This window comes from Myxocyprinus asiaticus, chromosome 4 (assembly GCF_019703515.2).
Source record: "Myxocyprinus asiaticus isolate MX2 ecotype Aquarium Trade chromosome 4, UBuf_Myxa_2, whole genome shotgun sequence".
In the NCBI taxonomy this organism is placed as follows: Eukaryota; Metazoa; Chordata; class Actinopteri; order Cypriniformes; family Catostomidae; genus Myxocyprinus; species Myxocyprinus asiaticus.
The window spans coordinates 42,565,675-42,588,030 of NC_059347.1; the positions used below are offsets into that span (position 1 = coordinate 42,565,675).

At 42.7% G+C, this 22,356-nt stretch overlaps 1 protein-coding gene across 1 annotated transcript in view; it reads right to left on the minus strand.

Moving 5' to 3' along the window:
- The window catches only part of LOC127434239 (netrin receptor UNC5D-like), a 276,011-nt gene that overhangs the window by 21,766 nt on the left and 231,889 nt on the right, over positions 1 to 22,356 (minus strand). The window contains exons 8-11 of the mRNA XM_051686828.1: positions 22,133 to 22,165; positions 18,916 to 19,101; positions 6,133 to 6,486; positions 5,038 to 5,122 (exon numbers count right to left, since the gene is read on the minus strand). Coding sequence (XP_051542788.1) covers positions 5,038 to 5,122; positions 6,133 to 6,486; positions 18,916 to 19,101; positions 22,133 to 22,165 — 658 coding nt within the window. The remainder of the gene's footprint in view (positions 1 to 5,037; positions 5,123 to 6,132; positions 6,487 to 18,915; positions 19,102 to 22,132; positions 22,166 to 22,356) is intronic.

The following is a 22,356-nucleotide window of genomic DNA, read 5'->3' on the forward strand; positions in this document are numbered from 1 at the left end:
GCTGGGCAACACCCAACACCTTTGCGAGGTTCTACAACCTCCAGGTGGAACCGGTTTTGTCCTGTGTAGTGGCATGCAATACAAGCAGATAAATCCGGGACAGCCGGCCGGGTGTATCGCTTGCACATAGCGCCTTTCACCTCCCCTGAGCTGAAGATGTGCGCCATTAACTCCTAGTAGTGTTCACAAACTGTGTTCCCTGGTTGACTTCCTCCGAGCCCTGTGGCAGTCAAGTTTTTGGAGAGACTCGTTGCCAGCCCAGTACAGGTGCTAACTAAAAGCCCTGTACTGGGGTAGGTGCTCCACATGTTGCGGTTCCCCGTTGGTAACCCCATACGATTTATATCTTCCGCTAATTCGTTTCCCTGTTGGCAAACTGCGTCTTCCTTGGGCAGAGGCCCCTCTGCCACAGTCTCCATGTTTGTAGTAACTCCTCCCCGTTGGGTAGGACCTACCATGAGACTTCTCCACATGACATACTTCCGACATAGCTCGGCAAGACCATGTGACGTATTTCCACTTAAATACCCCCTCTCTCTGGGCGAGGCGTGGTCTCCACGGTGTCCTCCCCTTGGGAGGAACACCCCCCGACTAGACCTGGTCGGCACAATCGGATAATCCCCCTTTTTTTAGGGAGTGGGAAAAAAAGAAGGGGAAAAGAGGCCATGACTGGGCTAGCCTGTCTCTATCTTTGGGTAGTCGACTTGTCCCCAAAGGGCCGTTCGACACTCATAACAGTGTTGGGGAAGGTTACGTGTCAGCCTGGTGCGCCGGCTACGAGGCACACAGTGGTCTGCCCATCATGCACCGCCAGTTCACGTAACACAGTTCAGCCAGTTGCGGCGTTTTGTATAGGGACCCCTAGTGTCACTACATCGACACAACGTCGAGTGAGTGACAGATAGGGAACATCCTGGTTACTTGCGTAACCTCCGTTCCCTGATGGAGGGAACGAGATGTTGTGTCCCTCCTGCCACAATGCTGAACTATGCGCTGAAATGGCCGGACCTTGTCTCGGCTCCTCAGCATAAAACCTGAATGAGTGGTTGCATACCAGCTCCTTTTATACCCGTATTTCCAGGGGTGTGGCATGCAAATACCACTCGCCAATTCCCATTGGCCTTTTATCAAAGACCAGAGGTGTCTCGGGCTCCCAAGGGTGACCCTTAGTGTCACTACATCGACACAACATCTCGTTCCCTCCATCAGAGAACGGAGGTTACGCAAGTAACCAGGACGTTCTTTGTATACTGAATGTTCTTGGACAGATATTTTATCAATATTTTGTCTGCAGAATGATCCAAAAACACTTTAAACTGCAGTATAGTCCATTGAAGAGACTGTAATTCTATCCCTCACAGCCTTGTTGTCAATCCATTAAAAATCAAAGATGGCACTAGCGTGAATAAGTGTATAGGGTCAGTGGAATAATTTTGCCGTTTTTTTTTTTTTTGCATATCAGTGACAAACAAAACAGGTTATTCATTGTGTCTTGTGTAACTGCACCTCTCAGAAAAAATTAAATGCATCATCATGATTTCGTTCATCAAATATTCTATTGGTGGATTAATGTAAGGAATAATCCACATGTCATGGAGTTCTGGAGAAAAAAAAAAAAAACCTTTAAGCATCACATCTGACCACTTACCAACAAGGACGAGACCATTTACTTTTTGTCTGGGGTGGGGAGGGGGGTAACTAACACGGGATTAAAGGGGATCTCAGCATTTTTATGGATGGAACACGAGTCTTGCAACATTTTATTCTTACCAATAGCATTTTATTACAATATATAATGTTTTCATGATAATATAATGGAATATCAATATAGCCTTTCTGTGGGCCCCCCTCTATTGAGGGCCACTGTTACTCAGGTCCACCATTACCCCTGGTCAGACGTCCCTGCCTTTAATATGTATATTGTGTTTTTGTTTTATAATGTTTGGTTAGCTTGTTTTGTTTAAATTTACTTTCATGATTTTAAAATTGCCTTTGTTAACTCTTCTGCCTATAAAGTAAGCATTAGTAGTAGTAGTAGTAGTAGTGGTAGTAGCAGTAACTTGGTCGAATAAAAATACGGCTGGTCATGTGATCTTAACATGGCGGCCCCCAAGATGGAAGTGAAGAATAAACCAGCATTTTCTAGGTCACTGATATGACTAGAGCCTTCATAAAATTTGTACAAAATTTTAATAATATACGTCAGAAGTGCTATTCATTAATTTATGGGTAAAACTTTTTTAATAAGGAAAAAGTACTGATTGCACCTTTAAGTCAATGCTTTAGACTTAACCAGTGTTCTGTCAAAGAATGAGTAAGCAATGCCATCCTCATTTTGTACTCATTTGATATAAATCTTTCCTTCACCTTTTTATGTTGTTATGAAGACATATACAGTCTGGGCAACTGAGCCATGTGTTGGATCTCCTTCAGGTTTGGCAGAGTGAAACAGTCATATTGTCTCTGGAGATACTTCAAGATTTATACAGGGTCATTACCTTTACATGCTGAGAATACATAATACACAGTGTGTCAAAAATTAAGACCTTCACATTCACTCACGAAAGTGAAAAGAAGAAAGAGTCAGGTGGGGGTACAGACCATGACCTACTAACTCACACAAAATGATCACTCAACAATCAAGATAAACAAAACAAAATTCAGTTCTGTACATGTAGAACATGATAAAGGAAGGGGAAATTGTGGCTTTCATTTGCCCTTAGAGTATGGTGACATGAAAATACTTCCACAACTCAAAGTCAGAGTCCCTGCTTGTATGTCAGAGCTTTTATGGCATTACACATTCCAATGTGAGGTGAGACTCCATCTCTAGCATCCTAATCAGATCCCACTTTAAGGGGAGAGAGTCTTGTCAGTAAAGTCAACTCTGATATTTGCATTCCACATTCATTTGTTCCAAGAAAATATACTTTTTCCTACAATACAGGCAACTCCATAGGCTTTGGCATTCCCTGGACACTTTAAAGAACAAACTTGTAATGTCACAAGCAAGGCTTCAAGGGACAAGATTTACATTTATACTGAAATCCTTTGAAAACGTTTTCTTCTAATGCAGAGATCATCTTACCTTGACTCCTAAAGGGCTCATGTAAACTGGGTGCAATACAGGGATGTACTGTATATATGGAAATGATTTAAGCTGTGGTTATGAATATTTTAGATTGTTTATTTAAAGGGGTCATGAACTGGAAAATCAAACTTACCATGATATCTTGACATATAAGATTTCATAGCACTATACAAACATACTGTAAATTTCAGAACCGAAAACTTCTTCGTTAGTCCAAAAAGGTGCCAAAATGGCTTGTTCTCTACTTCCTCCTCAATAATATGTCATAGTGAGGTATTACATCAGCACAGGCCAGCCTCTGCATAAACAGTTCAATGCCTAATTTATCGTCGACACTGCTTAGGCCCGCCCACCGGTCTTGCGGTTAGAGTAGAGCGGTGAGATTATTTTTGGAGCAACAGGAGGTGTCACGATGGCCACGAAGATGTCAAGACGTTGCAGTGGCAGGTTGTGGGAAACTAGATATCTTGCATTTGCTTCGCAAGAATCCCAACATTAAGAAAGAGTGGCTGACATTTATTTTTAATGTCCCGTCGGTAAGAACGTGTTTGTTTGCTCACTTCATTTTACCGATGATTCTTTCACAAACAAGACAGTTCAAAGAAGGCTTTGCAGAGAGACTTAAATTAAAAGTTGATGCAGTGCCAACTATATTGGACCCGACAGTGATGTCGCAACAAACAAGTGAGTATCCATGTTAATTGTTTTGCTTCGTATGTTACAGACTGTTAGATGTGTACTGAGTATTTGATTTGATTCCAGTGATTTTAGACATTCATGTATTAGTTTTAATGCACAGGGATCTCTCAACATATATTTTCTTGTTCTGTTGGCATGATGGCACAATTGCCACAGATGCACCTAAAGAGTATTGCTATCAATATATTTAGACAATCTCGTTCCTTTTTAATGAAAACATGGCTCATTGTAATGAACAATGTATGCGTTTGTCACTACACTGAATATATGATGAAAGATGATTATATGACAAATGACAGTGCAACAAATACTGGTGAATGTATCCTGTATACGTTTACATGTTGCACAGTTATAAATGTGATAGCACCATGTATTTACACTTTATTTGGTACTGTCATGCGTTACTCAGCATTTGAAAAACACTGAAATGATTCACCGTTGGAAAATGCACCAACTATTTAACAAGATACACACCATTGTGTCACGTCTTGGTTTAAACAACAATAAAAGTAATACCTATTACACAAATAGACAAGTAAATTACAGTGATTACTTACCACGCTGTCACAGACTGCAGTATCTGTGGTGTTTGTGGAGGGGGTTAATTTTCTTCAAATTCGGGATCAGACTCTGGCTTAAACATGTATGGATGAATTCCTCCATTTGTCATTTTTTTAACCATCCGAAGTTTTCAAAACAACCCCACACGCACGTAATGGCGGGGGCATTTACACTTATCCACATGCAAAGATGTTACCCAATCACAGCAGTGGGCATTTACACTGAATTCTTCAAGAACACACACCCCAAAAAACTGAGCATTTGAATCAGAAGCACAAAAACTGGTCAGAAAATGACCAATTATACCTAAATTATGACTAACAATCACACTAACATTATGGACCTCAAGGAACATTATAAAATAAAATACAAATCCAATTCATGACACCTTTAATGTATTAATGCACGTATGCACTTGAAAGACAATAGTAAATCAGTGGAAGTTGAAATCAAAAGCAACTAAATGCAACTAAATGAATAAAAAGAATGTGTTTTTCAACATCAAAAGCAAGGTATTCACAAAGTAACAGCATTTTATGAAATATGCCCATCATTTGAGCACTTCTGTATGAAGGCCAGCTGTATAAAATAAAATAAAAAACTCTGAATAGCAGGGGTTCGGAAGAAATGCTAGTACCTACAGAAAAGCATGACAGTAATACAGATCTTTCATTTTACAGTCTTACCTCGATTCTCCTTGATTGATGAGCATGTACATTTCCCAAGAAGTGTCCTCAGAAATCGCCCCGTGAGGAACCAACAAACTAACTCCTGCAAAAACAACAGAGGATATCAGCAGAGAGACACCATTTATGTACAAAAACAGCTGTGCAATTCACAATACATTTAGAATGCTGTATGTTGCCAATATGCACATTGGTATTTCATTACTCTGAAATCTACAATCTCTACATCTCTCTTTACTTAACCATGAGTACTCTCATGAGTACAATATCAACCTCTCTCTCTCTCCCTCTCTCTCGTTCAACAGTTTCCCTGAGAAAAAGTGTTTTTCTCTGGCCTCAAAGACCCTTCAACTCAAGGACCGTAGAGAGAACAGGTTTAGTGGATTGTTGACCCTTACAAGCATCAGCCAAAGAGAACATTCATTGTAGAACACTTATCTGACAAAGACATAGGATTAGAGAAAACAAATATTTCACACCCTGTTCAGTTACCATTGCCATTGTTTGCCTTAAATTCAACTCAGAGAAAGGAAACTGTGACTACAGTGCCAATTGCTAAATAAATGTAGCTGCCCGCATCTTAAGGTCACTTCTGAATTATTATCAGCAAAGTTTCGGATTGCTGGCTGAATCTAGAAAAAACTAGGGCTGCTGATTTAAAACTTTAATTTATTGTGATTAATATAAAAAGAGGTTTTATTTATTTATTTTTATAAATACAATCTTGAAAAAATTATTTGCAAAACAAATTGCTGTTGGTGAGTGATATGTTTAATCATGGAAATAAAATAAATAAAAATAAAAACATATTTACCTCTAAAGCCACTATTTGTCTAATCAATGGTTTACTCATCTGCCACAATAATGTAATGTCTTTGAATAATCAGAATTATTATATTATATTGCATTATTATATTACATATTACTGTATATTATATTAATCAATATTTGAATTACTATATATTGAATTATATTTGGGGGCCATTCTAAGCAGATATTGATGTATTCAATTATTTGGATTAATCAGCATATTATTTAGTTAATTACATTTACATTTTAATCAATTGTCACCCTTATTCACATTCTTCCTCTTACCTGCATTTGGAATGACCAATCGGCCACCCAGGTGGCCAAACACAGCGCTTGTCTTTAACTGAGGCTTCCCAAGAGTATGCGGTCCATTAGGAATCATACTCATCTTTTTGCCCTCTACTGTGCTGTAGTTGGGGTGAAGGCCAGCAGTAAGGTTCTCCTGGTGGGATTTGACATGGTACTCAGCTCTGTCTGAAACACCTAGTGAAACCATAAAGGAGCTCTGATCTTTGACCTTGTCTGGCAGGGGGTCAAAGAGTTCTTTGTCAATGGAGTCCTGGAAGCAGATTGGACTGCTGTAGGTCTGGCCCAATGTTATGTCAGGCTGCATGGAGGAATTCAGTAGAAATGGAGTGCCTGGGGAGATTAAAAAATAGTCTGTTATTTAGGGCATATATATATATATATATATATATATATATATATATATATATATATATATATATATATATATATATATATATACACACATTATTATCTATATACACTGGCGGCCAACAGTTTGGAATAATGTAAAAATGTTGCTCTTATGGAAATAAATTGGTACTTTTATTCACCAAAGTGGCATTCAACTGATCACAACTTATAGTCAGGACATTAATAATGTGAAAAATTAATTTAACAATAAAAAAAAAAAAAAATAAATAAATTCCAGAACTTCTTAAACTACCTCAAAGAGTGTTCATCAAACAATCCTCCACTTGTAGAAAAAACAGCTTTGCAGATCCTTGGCATTCTAGCTGTCAGTTCGGTCCAGATACTCAGGTGACATTTCACCCCATGCTTCCTGTAGCACTTGCCATGTCTTGTCGGGCACTTCTCACACACCTTACAGTCTAGCTGATCCCACAAAAGCTCAGTGGGGTTAAGATCCCCATCCATATCTGTTGTCCAATATATGTGTTTCTTTGCCCACTCTAACCTTTTCTTTTTGATATTCTGTTTTTAAAAGTGGCTTTTTCTTTGCAATTCTTCCCATAAGGCCTGCACCCGAGTCTTCTCTTTACTGTTGTACATGAAACTGGTGTTGAGCAGGTAAAATTCAATGAAACTGTCAGCTGAGGACATATGAGGCATCTATTTCTCAAACTAGAGGCTCTGATGTATTTATCCTCTTGTTTAGTTGCACATCTGGCCTTCCACATGTCTTTCTGTCCTTGTTAGAGCCAGTTGTCCTTTGTCTTTGAAGACTGTAGTGTACACCTTTGGATGAAATCTTGAGTTTTTTTTACAGTTTCAAGCATTGTATAGCCTTCACTCCTCAAAACAATGATTGACTGACGAGTTTCTAGAGTTTCTTTTTTGCCATTTTTGACCTAATATTGACCTTAAGACATGCCAGTCTATTGCATTCTGTGGCAACTCAAAAACAAACAAAAGACAATGTTAAACTTCATTTAACGAACCAAATATCTTTAAAATGTCAAGTGATTTTCTAGTACCAAATTAGCAATTTAGCATGATTACTCAAGGATAAGGTGTTGGAGAGATGGCTGCTGGAAATGGGGCCTGTCTAGATTTGATCAAAAATGACTTTTTTCAAATAGTTATGGTGCTGTTTTTTACATCAGTAATGTCCTGACTATACTTTGTGATCAGTTGAATGCCACTTTGGTGAATTAAAGTACCAATTTCCCTCCGAAACAGCAAAATCGTTCCCTGTCTGTCACTCACTCGATGTTGTGTCGATGTAGTGACACTAGGGATTCCTATACAAAACGGCGCAGGCACTGAAACGTGTCGGGAGGTATGGAGGAGCAGACACAGACAGGCTGCTGCGTGCCTCGCAGCGAGCACTTGACCACGTCGTGACCTTCCAGCGAGATAGGTAAGGTGTCTCCCGTGTCCCAATAATGGTGGGAGGAGGCACTTACCCAAGGAAGCTACAGGTTTTTGTATTGAGTAATTTCCTGCCGAGTACCTGCTAGAATAGCGCTGGGGAAGTGCTCTTCCCTCTCCAGGAGGGAGAGCACTACGGAGACAACATCCTACCTGAGGGAGGTTAACGTGGAGAATACCTCACATGGACTTACCGACGGGGAAGTTCACATATGGAATGATATTACTGGGGAGGACCCTACATATGGAGAGGGTACACAGCAACAGTGGCCGAGGCAGAGCAGAGCTCTGACGAGGGGAACACAGGGTTCACCTGAGGGGAAACCGAACAGTGGAAACGCATCACACAGGATTACTGAGGGGGGAATCACCATGTATGGAGCACTGAGCCCAAGTATACGGGTTCACCTGAAAAGGGGCATACCACGAGTACTGGGCCTGGCGGCGTTACTCCTCTGCCGAGTTCACCACCGATTAGTGCTTAAGGAATTAAAGAGGCACCCAGTGTTCACCAGTTACGGGGAACTGTTGTGGACAAGATAGCGCACATTATCACCTCAAAAGGGGAAAGGCGCAATGCAAGCGATACACCCGGCCTACCTGTTGTTACCCCGTAACACGGGTTGAAACCAGTTCTATGCACAGGTTGTAGAACCTCACAAAGGTGTTGGGTGAAGCCCAACCCACTGCTCTGCATATGTCTGCTAGAGAGGCACCTCTCACCAGTGCCCAGGAGGACGCAACACCTCTAGTGGAGTTCGCACGGACTCCCAAAGGGCACGGCAGGCCTTGTGATTGGTAAGCCAGAAAAATGGCATCCACAATCCAATGGGACAACCTCTGTTTGAAGACAGCTTTCCCCTTCTGCTGCCCTCCAAAGCAGAAAAAGAGCTGCTCCGAGCACCTAAAGCTCTGTATGTGGTCCAGATAGATGCACAGGGCACAAACTGGACACAGCAACGACAGCGCTTGCAGGTTCACCACCTGATCCCAGAAGGGAGTGGTGGGAACTTTGGGCACGTAACCGGGCTGGGGTCTCAAGATCACATGAGAGTGTGCCGGCCCAAACTCCAGGCATTCGCTGGTGACAGAGAGCGCCAGCAGGTCCCCTACCCTCTTGATAGAAGTGAGTGCCACCAGGAGGGCCATCTTCAGGGACAAAGTGCTGAGATCGGCCTGCTCCAGGAGCTCAAAGTGGGCTCTCTGTAAGGCAGGTAGGACCACAGAGAGATCCCAAGAGGGAATCAGGCGTGGTCTAGGGGGATTCAATCTCCTCGCGCCTTTGAGGAACCTGGTGATCAGGTCGTGCTGTCGAGAGGGTCTCCCATCCAGTGTATCATGATATGCTGCAATAGTAGCCATGTACACCTTCAGGGTAGAGGGAGACAACCGTCTCTCCAGTCCCTCTTGTAGGAAGGACAACACAGACCCGACTGCGCATCTCCATGGATCTTCCCCACAGGAAGAACACCAATTCGCGAAGAGACGCCACTTCAGAGCGTACAGCCGCCTCGTGGAGTGGGCTCTGGCCTGAGTGATCGTGTCTACCACTGCTGGTGGAAGACCTGTTAATTCCTCCGTGTCCCATCCAGGAGCCAGATGTGGAGATTCCAGAGATCTGGCCACGGGTGCCGGAGCGTGCCCTGCCCCTGAGTGAGAAGGTCCTGCCTCAGGGGAATGCACCAGGGAGGGGCTACTGCCAGGAGCATCAGGTATGAAAACCAAGTCCAGTTGGGCCAGTACGGCGCAACCATCAGGACTTGTTGCCCGTCCTCCCTGACTTTGCACAACATCTGTACAATGAGGCTCACCGGGGGAAACGCGCACTTGCGCAGCTCCCGAGGCCAGCTGTGCGCCAAGGCATCCATGCCGAGGGGAGCCTCAGACAGGGAGTACCAAAGGGGGCAGTGAGAGGACTCTCGGGAGGTGAACAGGTCCACCTGTACCTCTCCGAATCTCTCCCAAATCAGCTGGACTGCATGGGGTTGAGTCTCCACTCTCCATGAAGCATTACCTGCCGTCAGAGCGCGTTCGCTGCATGGTTGAGGACGCCCGGGAGGTGAGTGGCTCGCAGAGACTTCAACGTCTGCTGACTCCAAAGGAGGAGCCGTCAGGCGAGTTGCGACATGAGCGTACCCTGCCCTTGCGGTTTATGTACACCACAGTCGCAGTGTTGTCCATCCGGACCAACACGTGCTTGCCCTGAATCAATGGCCGAAGCCTCCGCAGGGCCAGCGATACAGCCAGCAACTCTAGGCAGTTGATGTGCCATTGCAGGCGGGGCCCTGTCCAGAGCCCCGATACTGCCTGCCTGCCACCTTGAGACCTGCTCTAAGGGAACCCCTGCCCGTAGAAACGCCAAGTCTGACCAAGGACCGAAAGTTTGATGGCACCGTGGCGTGATATTCATGCACTGGGTGCCGTGACGCCATGCCCACCTCGGGACACAAGTCTGTAGCCAGTGCTGGAGCGGTCTCATATGCATCAACCTGACGGGGAGTACCGCCGCCAAGGATGCCATATGCCCCAGGAGCCTATGAAATTTTTGTACCAGAAGGTAAGGTGACGGGATGAACACACATGCGCTCGGCTCCGAAGAATAAGTCTGAATGAGTGGTGCATGCCATCTCCATTTATACCCGTATGTCCGAGGTAGAGAGCAGCATCCAAATTCCACTCGCCAATTTTCATTGGCTTTTTCTGAATAAAGCAAAGGTGATTGGGGCTCTCAAGAGCGAACCCTAGTGTCACTACATCGACACAACGTCGAGTGAGTGACAGACAGGGAACTGTACATTATTCCAAACTTTTGGCTGGCAGTATACTGTATATACACTATATGGACAAAAGTATTGGGACACCTACACATTACACCTACAGGAGCTTTTATGACATCCCATTCTAAATCCATAGACATTAATATCGAGTTAGTCCCCCCTGTGAAGCTATAACAACTTCCACTCTTCTGGGATGGCTTTCTACAAGATTTTGGAGTGTGTCTGTTGGAATTTTTGCCCATTCTTCCAGAAGAGCATTTGTGACTCCAGAAAAACAACCCCATAACATTATCCCTCCTCCACCAAACTTTACAGTTGGCACAATGCAGTCAGGCAGGAAATGTTCTCCTGGCATTCGCCAAACCCAGACTCGTCCATCAGACTGCCAGATAGAGAAGCGTGATTTGTCACTCCACAGAACACGTTTCCACTGCTCCAGAGTCCAGAGGCGGCGTGCTTTACACCACTCCATCCGATGCTTGGCATTGTGCTTGGTGATGTAAGGCTTGTATACAGCTGCTCGACCATGGAAACCCATGCCATGAAGCTCCCAACGCACAGTTTTTGTGATGATGTTAATGCCAGAGGAGGTTTGGGACTCTGCAGTTATTGAGTCAGCAGAGCGTTGGCGACTTTTACGCACTATGCGCCTCAGCACTCGGCGACCCCTCTCTCTGTAACTTTACGTGGTCTGCCACTTCGTGGCTGAGTTGCTGTGGTTCCTAAACGCTTCCACTTTGCAATAATACTACTTACAGTTAATCGTGGAATATCTAGGAGGGAAGAAATTTCACAAACTGACTTATTGCAACGGTGGCATCCTATTACAGTACCATGCTCAAATCCAGTGAGCTCTTTAGAATGACCCATTCTTTCACAAATGTTTGTAAAGGCAGACTGCATGGCTAGGTGCTTGATTTTATATACCTGTGGCAATGGGACTGAATGAAACACCCGAATTCAATGATTAAGAGGGGTGTCCCAATACTTTTGTCCATATAGTGTATATAGGATGTGTTGATGCAAAGCAAAAAGAATATGGTTAGATGAGATCCTGAGGTAACATCTCCAGTAAAACCAGATGCAGCCAACCTTGGCCTAAAAATCGAGGCATGTAAATAGAAAAAGATAAATATTTAATTTGCTACTTTGACTAAAATATTAATTCTGAGAGATTCGGAAAGTGGAAAAATATCTATAGGAAAAAGTGAAAATGATTTTTGTAAAGCATGTGAGAAAAGTAAATGCAATAGCACGAACTAAATAAGTAACAGACTTATTTAGTACTTTCAATATCTAGCTACCTGATACTGACCTCACATGGTTCTGAAAGGGGGGTTAATTGTTAAATATTTATGTTTTTTTTATTCTAAGCTGTCGTTTTCCAATCATGTATTATAGTCCATTTCAACAGAATCAAACTCAGTCCACCAAGAAAAAGAAGAGGTCTAGAATCATTGCTTTCCTGGCCAAGCTGGTGTTTAGCTGGTCGACCAGCTGGTCCCTCTGACTGACCTGCTGAAAAGTGGCCAAAACCCACCCAATCAAAACAGACCAGTCTAAACAGCTCGGCCAGGCTTGGAGACCAGCTAACCACTGTAGGCTGTTTTTTTTTGTTTGTTTGTTTTTTAGCAAAAAAAAAAAAAAAAAAAGATGAAGTGTAGACTCTTGGTTAGTTCTCATCTTAGCTGCTGCCACATGTTATTTGATTTCTTAATCCACTAGTCACAATAGATTGTTCATGACAACAGCGGCTTACATGCATTGACTCATGTTAACAGTCACATCTTTAAAAGAATTGTCACTGTCCATTAGCACAGTTTTCATGTTAAAAAAGCAGGAAGTTCCCCAGTGACATTACCAGGCATTTGCACTTCATAGTATAATTAAATCATTTACCTCCTCAAGAGAACAAACACATTTTAAGGTTGAGTGACCTTTTTGTTTTTAAAATTTTTAAATCTGTCATCTCCCAGCTCGGGTTTGAACAGCTCTTCGAAAGGGGACTTCATCACTCACTGTTTCTCTCCCACCTTTTCTAATCCAAGGCACACACACACCACCACAGAGCCCCCACGATTCATCCTGGTGCCAAAGTAGCTCTAACATTTGAGTCACTTAGTCCTTGCTGGCCAGCTGCTGCACAGTGAGGGGTGGGAGGCAGGAGGCTAATGGTTCTTTATTTTTAGGAAAATTGTTAATTACCCCAGACTGGGCTGATCGTGTCATGCGTTTGGGATATCTGCAGTCTCCAGGCTTGGACAGTTCAAGGTTTTGTGATAGGGTGAAGATGGGCCTGTCTTCTGATTTTAAAAAGTCCAGCAAAGTTCTTAGGACAACTCAAAATGTTGTGGAAATTCACTGAAATTAAGGAATCATGGAGCTGCATATGGACATTTGGAATGATCAAACGAGAATTCATTACACTTTAACTACAAGCTACACTGTAAAAAAATCCTGTTAAATGTACATTAAACAACTGGCAGCTGTGGTTATCAGAAATTCACTGTAAAAAATATGGTAACCACATTTCAGGCTTTATGGGATGTAATTTTGATGCCTGTATATTTTACGATGCATTACCGTTGTTTATATTATTAAATGATAAACTTGATATATTAACCATTTAAAACGGTAATAATCTGCTTTTCACTTTATAATGTAGTGTTAATCACTGTAGTAATTACAGAAGAGAACATGATGACATGAAGTTCATCAATAGTGGCCCTTCCAGGAGCAATGACCAATAAACATGTAGAGACAGTGCTCAGTGTCACTCACACAAACACTAAACACCATCAGGGTAACATATGTGAAATTAAAATAATGCAATAAACATTAACTAAACTACATCAAATAAAATACAGAACACCACAATGTACATAACTAATATTAAAAATAAGAAGAAACATAACTAATTACATAAAATATAATGAAATGTAATGGGTCACGCAGGGAATTCTGGGAAGTTTTTTATTGTTTTTTACCGTAATTTTAACAATATTATACCGTAAAAAGTACATGTACTCTCTTGTTAAACGTAATATTAATTTTTTACCATTAATTATAAGGGAAAATAATACTTTTTTCATATACATTAGTTTTAATTTTTACAACATTTTACTGTAAAACTACAGTACATGTATTGTCTTTTTAAATATATTAAAACATTTTACAGTATATTTTAAGGTAACTCGCCATTAACCAATTAAGGATTTTTTACTTAAAATTTTTTACAGTCTTTTACCATTAAAATGACTGACATTTCTGAAGCAGAAAACTGATTTCAGTTTCATCAGACTGAAATTAGAGTTTATTAAATGGTTCTACATCTTATATTCAACAAATTGATTTTTCCTCCTCGTTTCTACTCACCGTGGGACAGGAAATCTTTAAAGTGACAGAGTAAAATGAAAGGGCAAGGTAGCAAAATTATAGGAGTTAATGAAACAGGGATGTAGTTGGACACCTTGCAGGAAAGATATGGTATTAAAGTTGCGATTAAAATGACTCAATGGCAGATATTTCTACAGCAGGTCTAACGCAGACAGACGGGCAAAGGTCCAGAGTCTCACACTGTAACCTGTGACTTAGAGAGTGAGCTGAAATATTTACAGTGCATTCAGAAAGTATTCAGACTATTTACAGTGCATTCAGAAAGTATTCAGACTATTTACAGTGCATTCAGAAAGTATTCATAATTTTTTTGTAGCCTTCCCCAGATCTGTGCCTCAACATAATCCTGTCTCTGAGCTCTGCAGGCAGTTCCTTTGACCTCATGGCTTTGTTTTTGCTCTGATATGCATTTTTAGCTGTGAGAACTTATAGAGATGTGTGCCTTTCCAAATCATGCCCAATCAATTGAATTTGCCACAGGTGAACTCCAATCAAAGCGAGAAATATCTCAAAGATGATCCAGAGAAATGGGATGCACCTGAGCTAAATTTCAAGTGTCATAGCAAAGGGTCTGAATACTTATGTCAATGTGAGATTTAAGTTTTTTCTTTTTAATAAATTAGCAAAGTTATCAAAAATCGGGATTTTTCTTTGTCATTATGGGTTACGGAGTGTAGATTGATGTGAAAAAATAAATAATTTAAAGCATTTTATCATAAGGCTGCAACATAAAATGTGAAAAAAAAATGAAGGGGTCTGAATACTTGATCATAATTACACACTGAGAAAAGCAACAAATGTCATGGAGAGAGACAGAATTAAAGCACTTGATCCAGAATATAATAGAATGAATCATACAAAAATTTATTTTATGTATGTATTTCTCACTAGCTCTAGAAAAGAAAAATCACAAATGTCTCTCTTTAATAGAAAGCAAGCCACCCTTGTGGCTCCAGGCACCGGTCCTTCTACCTAAAGGTTTGAGGCAGCGTCGGTTAGCACTGGGGGCGATTTGAGGACATCAATTGGACCACCTCCGCCGGGTATCTCCCCACGGACCTCCCATTCTCCAGCATGCTCGCTTGCCCTGGTCGGGCGCTCGGATGAGACTGCCGGCACGTCTCAGGGTGAGTTCGACCTCTTGTTTGGAGCCCAGGAAGACGATGAGTTATCAAGCGCAGCATCGGAGAGCAGGCTCATCCAGTCAGATGCAGAGGCTTCGACTGGGCTTCATCCTTCCGGAATGGTCGCCCAGTCTCAGGCCGACACGGAAATGAAGGACATGCTTTCCCGGACAGCCGCAAACGTCTTGCTAGAGTGGAACCCTCCACTCTCCCCTGAACCCTCGCGGCTCGACGATTGGTTCCTGGGCTCTGGGCGCCGCCCACGGCCACGCCCCGCCCCCATCCATTCTTTCCGGAAGTGCATGAGGAGCTGACAAGGTCGTGGGAGGCACCTTTTACTGCCCGGTCCCAGTCTTTCAGCTCCCCTGCTCTCAATACCCTCAATGGTGGAGCAGCCAGGGGGTATTCGGTGATCCCCCAGGTGGATAAGGTGCATGCAGTGCACTTGTGTCCGCAGAGCGCCGCCATCTGGCGCGGTTGCCCGAAGATCCCGTCCGGGCCTGTAGGTTTACGTCGTCCCTGACGACCAGGGCCTACGGTGCCGCTGGACAAGCTGCCTCCGCCCTGCACGCCATGGCTCTCCCGCAAGCACACCAAGCCAAGGCACGAGGGTAGTTCTGACCCGGGATTGATGCAGGAACTGTGCTCGGTGACCGACCTCGCTCTCCGGGTGACCGGCATCAAGATTGGTTCGCGGCGGTAGACCTGAAGGACACATACTTCCACGTCTCAGTCTTACCTCGACACAGACCCTTCCTGCTGTTTGCCATCGAAGGCCAGGCGTACCAGTACAAGGTCCTCCCCTCTGGCCTGTCCTTGTCCCCTCGCTTCTTCACGAAGGTCGCAGAGGCAGCCCTTGCCCCACTAAGGGAAGTGGGTGTCCGCATCCTCAACTATCTCGATGACTGAGATTTTGCCGGCCCAGTACATGCGCTAATGAGGCCCTGTACTGAGGTAAGTGCTCTACATGTGCTGGTTCCCCGAAGGCGACCCCATGTGATATCTTCCGCAAAATCGTTTCCCTGTCGGTAAACTGCATCTTCCTTGGGCAGAGGCCCCTCTGCCCCCTCCGCTTTGTAGAAACTCCTCCCCCTTCGGGTAGGACCTACCATGGGACCTCTCCACATGACATACTTCCGGTGAGATACAAGACTTGGTAAGACCATGTGACGTATTCCACTCAAAATACCCCCCCTCTTTTTGGGCGCGGTGTGGTCTTCCTATTGGGAGGGACACCCCCTGACGTAGACACTTATGGCTCCCAGTCGGTTAACAAATTCCACTCTTTTTGGGGAGAAAAGAGAGGAGAAGTGGCCTCGGCTGGGCTAGCCTGTCCCTATTGTTGGGCAGTGGACTTGCTCCTGAAGGACCGTTCGATGCTCATAAGAGCGTTGGGGGAGGTGACGGCCTGGTGTGCTGGCTACGAGGCACACAGCGGTCTGCCTGTCACGCACCGCCAGTTCACGTAACACAGTTCAGATAGTTGTGGCGTTTTGAATAGGGACCCCTAGTGTCACTACATCGACACAACATCGAGTGAGTGACAGACAGGGAACGTCATGGTTACTTTCGTAACCTCTGTTCCCTGATGGAGGGAACGAGTCTTTGTGTCCCTCTTGCCACGCTGAACTACCCGCTGAAATGGCCGGGACCTGGTCTCGGCTCCTCAGCACAAAACCTGAATGAGTGGTTGCATACCAGCTCCTTTTTTACCCGTATGTCCGGGGAAGTGGCATGCAAATCCACTCGCCTATTCCCATTGGCCTTTTTTCAAAAAAGCAGGTGTTTGGGGCTCCCAAGTGTGACCCCTTGTGTCACTACATCAACACAACATCTCGTTCCCTCCATCAGGGAACGGAGGTTACGAAAGTAACCATGATGATTTTTCTCATGAGAAAAAGACCCCATTAATCTCATATGTGTATCTTCTAGATGTTTAGCTCTCAACAATAATGTACAAAAAAGGCACGCTCATCCAAAAATTAAGTAAATTAGGGTGCAGGATCCAAAAATACATCACAACAAAGTCAATACAAGTTAAGCTCAATCGACAGCATTTGTGGCATAAACTTGATTACCATAAAATATATTTCGACTCGTCTCTGCTTTTCTTTAAAAAAAAGCAAAAATCGAGGTTACAGTGAGAAGTGAATGTGGCCAATTTTTTTAGGGTTTAAAGGCAGAAATGTGAAGCTTATCATTTTAAAAAAGCACTTGTAAAGCTCATGTATTATTTGAGCTGTAAAGTTGTTTAAATTGTAATTTTTACAGTCATTTTAGGAACTTAGGGTTTGTTGACATTACATCGTCATGGCAACGAAATTGTAAAATTGGCTATAAGTTTACATAGAAAAGGTTAGTAAGTGATTTTATCACACTAAAATCATGTTTACACACATATTGTTTATCTCTTGTGGCTATACTTACGAAAAAGTGAGTATTTAAATGTTCAAAAATTGGTCCCTATTCACTTCCATTGAAAGTGCTACACTCTAACCCAAATTTTTGCTTTTTTTAAAGAAAAGGAGGGCCAAGTCAAAATTAATTTTTGTGGTAATCAATAGTATGGCAAAAATGCTGTTGATTGAGCTTAACTTGTACTGAACACGTAACATTCCTTTAAAAGCTCCCATAGACAGGATTGTAATAAGTAACTTTTCGAGCCATTCAGCTATTCCTCAGTCTGAATGAACAAATGTTTAGTGAAGCTTCAGCTTTGGCAGTTTCTCATTCTACACCCTGTGCCATAAAATAAACATCCAGCATGTTCTCCTTTTCTGGTGCGTCAAGTTTGGCCTTCCCTGCGAACTGATGGGAAATGGAATGTCTGTTGGTTGAGGGTGCAGCGGGAGACAGGGAGAAATTTGGCCTTTTTAAGTAGGATTGATGACCTGACAGATGTAGCTCAGCTGATCCTTGATCCCCTTCTTTCCTGTTGCATACAAAAGGGGGGTCTTGCTTCTCCATGCCTTGAGCACAGTAAACGCAAGCTGCTTGTCACAGCTCCAGTGGCACTTTTCTGTGTGCTGTCAGGAGCTGCCGAGATTGATTACCCTGCGAGGCGATGGCTATCACTTGCTGTGACCCAAAAGTGTCAGGGGCAGCAATATGGATGTGTAGAGCGGAACTAAATGCAGGTCACGTGACCACAGACACTTATCAACAAAACTTACTGGCACGGCTGACAGGTTGTTTGGTTGAGAATGTGTGGTCCCTGAAGGAAGCATGTTTGTGTGGGTGAAAGAGTGACTGTAGGGCAACATCAGAAGTGCCAAAATGGTTAGATCACATGTGCTTTTCAGTAAAATTTGAGCATATAAGCATACATTGGCCCCAAAAGGTACAGGTATTTGGAAACTTAATATCAAGCATTGGACAATTTCTGGTTGTCAAACACTGTGAAACAAGCCTTTTGTTAATGTGATGAATTATACCTGTGGTTAGACTGCTAGGGCACTGATTTATACTGCCCCAAAATTGACCTTGGTTAAAAGTAATTGGAAATGGCTAAAAAAGTGATGTTAATTCAGAGAAAAGGTCTAGTATAATTTGTTTGCAATTGCCATTCGGTTTGATATTCTGCATCTTGTTCAATGACATTTCCACATTTTAAAGTGTGAGTAACCACATCCTTTACAGTGAGCTCTTACCTTGTCTGGTGGTTTTGAAATTGAAGGACTGGAAGCCCCCTGCCAGAGCAGATGGGTCAATGACGTCTACTCCGTACTCACTCTGACTCTTCCTGTAGAGAGCGATGGCCACGATGAGAACAACCACAGCAATCACCCCTGCACCCAGACCAGAGTACAGCGCAACATCGATAGAATTATCCATACCTGTGACACAACCATAAACACTCAGTGGGTCACCTGTCATGTATTGTGAAAATAAATTTGGACATATCCCAGATGGTGCACATACATTACTGAGACGTCAGCTAAGAGCCTTATTTGCTTAAATACTGTAGATCTACTAAACAAAGAGTGGATTCATATTACAGTTATGAATATAGCTGGGGGATTTAATTCTGATATGAATGACAGTCTGATGGGGCTGTCTTGGTAAAAGATTGTATTGTAGATGAGCAAACGCTCGATTCCATTGTACAAATGAAACGAAACAAATCAAATTTGGCATACGTGTGTGATTTGGGGTGGGATATTACTGTAATACTATTATATTGGAAATATTATAAATAATAAATTTGCAAAGAAATTATATATTGTGGGGAATGGTTCATTTTTTTTTAGTTTTTACAAGCGAAATGGTTTCACAGCCCTGGAAATTATAGTTCGGGCCTAGAGAGATAGTTATATCCATCAGGCCTGGTCATTGTTGTTAGACTTGCAAATATTCTAGACACCTGTGTAAATGGAACAGGTGCAATATGCACATGTTTAGCAGTGTATAAAGACATGCTTGGCACGTGTGGGCAGTTTGGGATGTGTGAATTCCAGGGCTCTTAATACTTTAATAACTGGCAGTGTGGTGTGCCAGCACCCCACGCAATGACACATCTGTTCAGCTGGCATCTATAGCAGTGGCCCGAACGACCTCTGCAGCAGGAGAGTTGGGTACACAGATCTTGCCAGATCACAAAGGACACCAAGGACATAAATCATGCAGTGAGAGGAAGAGTATGTTTATAAACCCAGTTATAAACCTGCTATTTAAAGCGATGTTTTGCAAAGTGCTTCAATATGGTTAAATAATACACATGAGAGAAATGAAGACATAATATGCTTTATGAAGTGAGTTAATATAAAATGATTACACCTCGTTGCTTCCCCTAAATGTAGCACATGTTCAAATGCCACATCCAATCACTCACTCTGTAAAATCTCAAGGGACATTATACATTATGAGTAGCACTTTGAATATCAGCCTGGTCTCATGAAATATACTTGAACATAGCAATGTTTTTGCAAAACTGAAATTATGTGCTCACACGTTTGGCTGCAGTTTTCAAGTTAAATGACCAGCGGGAGCGTCAAAACCGAGCGAAATGAGGTTGTAATCAGACAAGGTTTTTCCAACGCTCTTTCAATTGAGCTACCAAACAAGCTATGAGCTACCAAACAAGCTAATGATGCAGGAATAAGTGTTTATATGTAGGTGGGTCTGTAATACAAGTGTTAAAATGTATCGTTTTTCAATTCATGCTTTAAAGTAAAAGTATTTTAATATCATAGCATAGCAGTGGGTGAATAATAAGAGTGAAAAATAAGTGTTTATAAAGTCATAATCAGCAATTAACAACGTACAGCGAAAAGTAGAAAGCACACGTAAAAGTCAGTTTGCAAAACATTCATTCTATGAGACCAGGTTGTTTAATATTGCTGAAATGGATATGTATAAAATCTGGAGAAGTTGATAGGTTCTGTCCTACCTGCAGAACCTCAATATTCAGGACTGGGCTGCAAAATCTGATTTTTACTCTTTACCTTAGTCTTGCAACCTGTCTACACTAGGTGCGTCGACATGAACAACGTTTATTTGTGTTGTTGGCATTAGTAGTGCCAGCACGTGCAGTCACGGTCCTGTCACTCTGTCAGTCTGAGTTTTTGTCTGACACGACGGTGGCATCACCGGCCCATGTCTGTCTTGTGTTTCGTTGTCTGTCTTTGTGTGAGCGCACGGTTTCGGTTGTATTCCCTGCCGTGTCTTGTTTCATGTCCGGAGCGTGGTGTCTGGATCCTGACTTCCTTTCTGGCTCGGTTTCAGTCTGTGTCAGGATCCGGACACTCATGCTCTATGTTCTGTTTGTTACTGACGTGGGTGTATCGCGCTTATGTCATCTTGGCAGCATGCCCTCGCGTCAATAGTTTGTCTGTCTCTCGTGAACATGAGTGCGTGATGCGCTGCATGCCCAAGTCGCGAGCTGTCTTCACGTTGTGCTGAGGTTCGGTCACTTCGGTCTGAGATTTCGAGTTTGTGTGTAGCCGAACTCTCACACAGGTGTCCTGTCTTGTTTTTGTTGCCTGTTGCGTGCATCGCGTGGAGTTTGCCTCGTGATGTACGCTCAGGTTTCATTTAGTGTGAGAGTGCGTGGCATAACTTTGTTTGGCGTTGTTACGCATTCTCTCATCTTGTTTGTCGGTTGGCATGAGCGTATATCACCTTATTGACTTGCCGATGTGCGCTCATGCCATTCGGGTATTTTGTTGTCTTGTGAGAGCACATGGGTGTCTCTCTCTGTCTTACGTCATATCCCGACTCCTTGTTTTCCCATTAATAGTTTATTAGTCACACCTGCCCTATCTTGTTAACCTGCTGACTTCTCTCCTCGTGTTTGCTGTCCAGTGCTAGTTTGTCTTGTTTCCAGTCTTGTTTGTTCTCCTTTGTTGGTCCTGCCAGTCGGTCTTGTTGCTTTTTCACTGGTTCCTGTTTTCCAGTCCAGTCGGTCCTGTTCCCTGTTTCCCCTGCCCAGCCTGGATTATTTACTTTGTGTTTTTCCCCTTTGGGATAGTTTATGTTGTTTTTCCCCCTTGTGGGAGTTTTGGTTTGTGTTTTTGCCCTTTTTGTATTAAATAAATTCCGTTTTATTTTTCAACTCTGCACCTGGGTCCTGTCTCTGATATTCCGTGACAGCGTGCAATGCAAAAAGGAATGGGACACCAGTTTACAGAATGTAATAAACAGAATGTTACAGATTACCAAATGTAGATATGAGCACATAAATTATTTGAGGGGCTTGCTAGATTTAGGTGTGCTATCACATGAATAACAATTTCTACACAGGATATTTAAGGTAACTGAGCGATTCAAACTGGAGTTCATTTTACACTGACAAAAGCTAATTTAGTTTTTCATTCCCTCATCTGTATGGAAATTAAGAATTCACTTGAAATGCAGAGGAGAACTCACTCTGAGGCTTAACGTCATGCATCAGCTTTCCATCTGCATGGAGGAAAAGACAGAAAAAGAGAAGGAAAGAAAGGAGAGAGGGAGAGAAAGAAAGAGAATTACTGTCCATCTCTATATTACTTGTAACAAATATGCTCTCTGATTCACATCACAGCTAGATGTCCAACTACAGGCTATGCCAACATCAGCTGTGGATACTGTTGCTCAGCATCGTTGTCATGGGG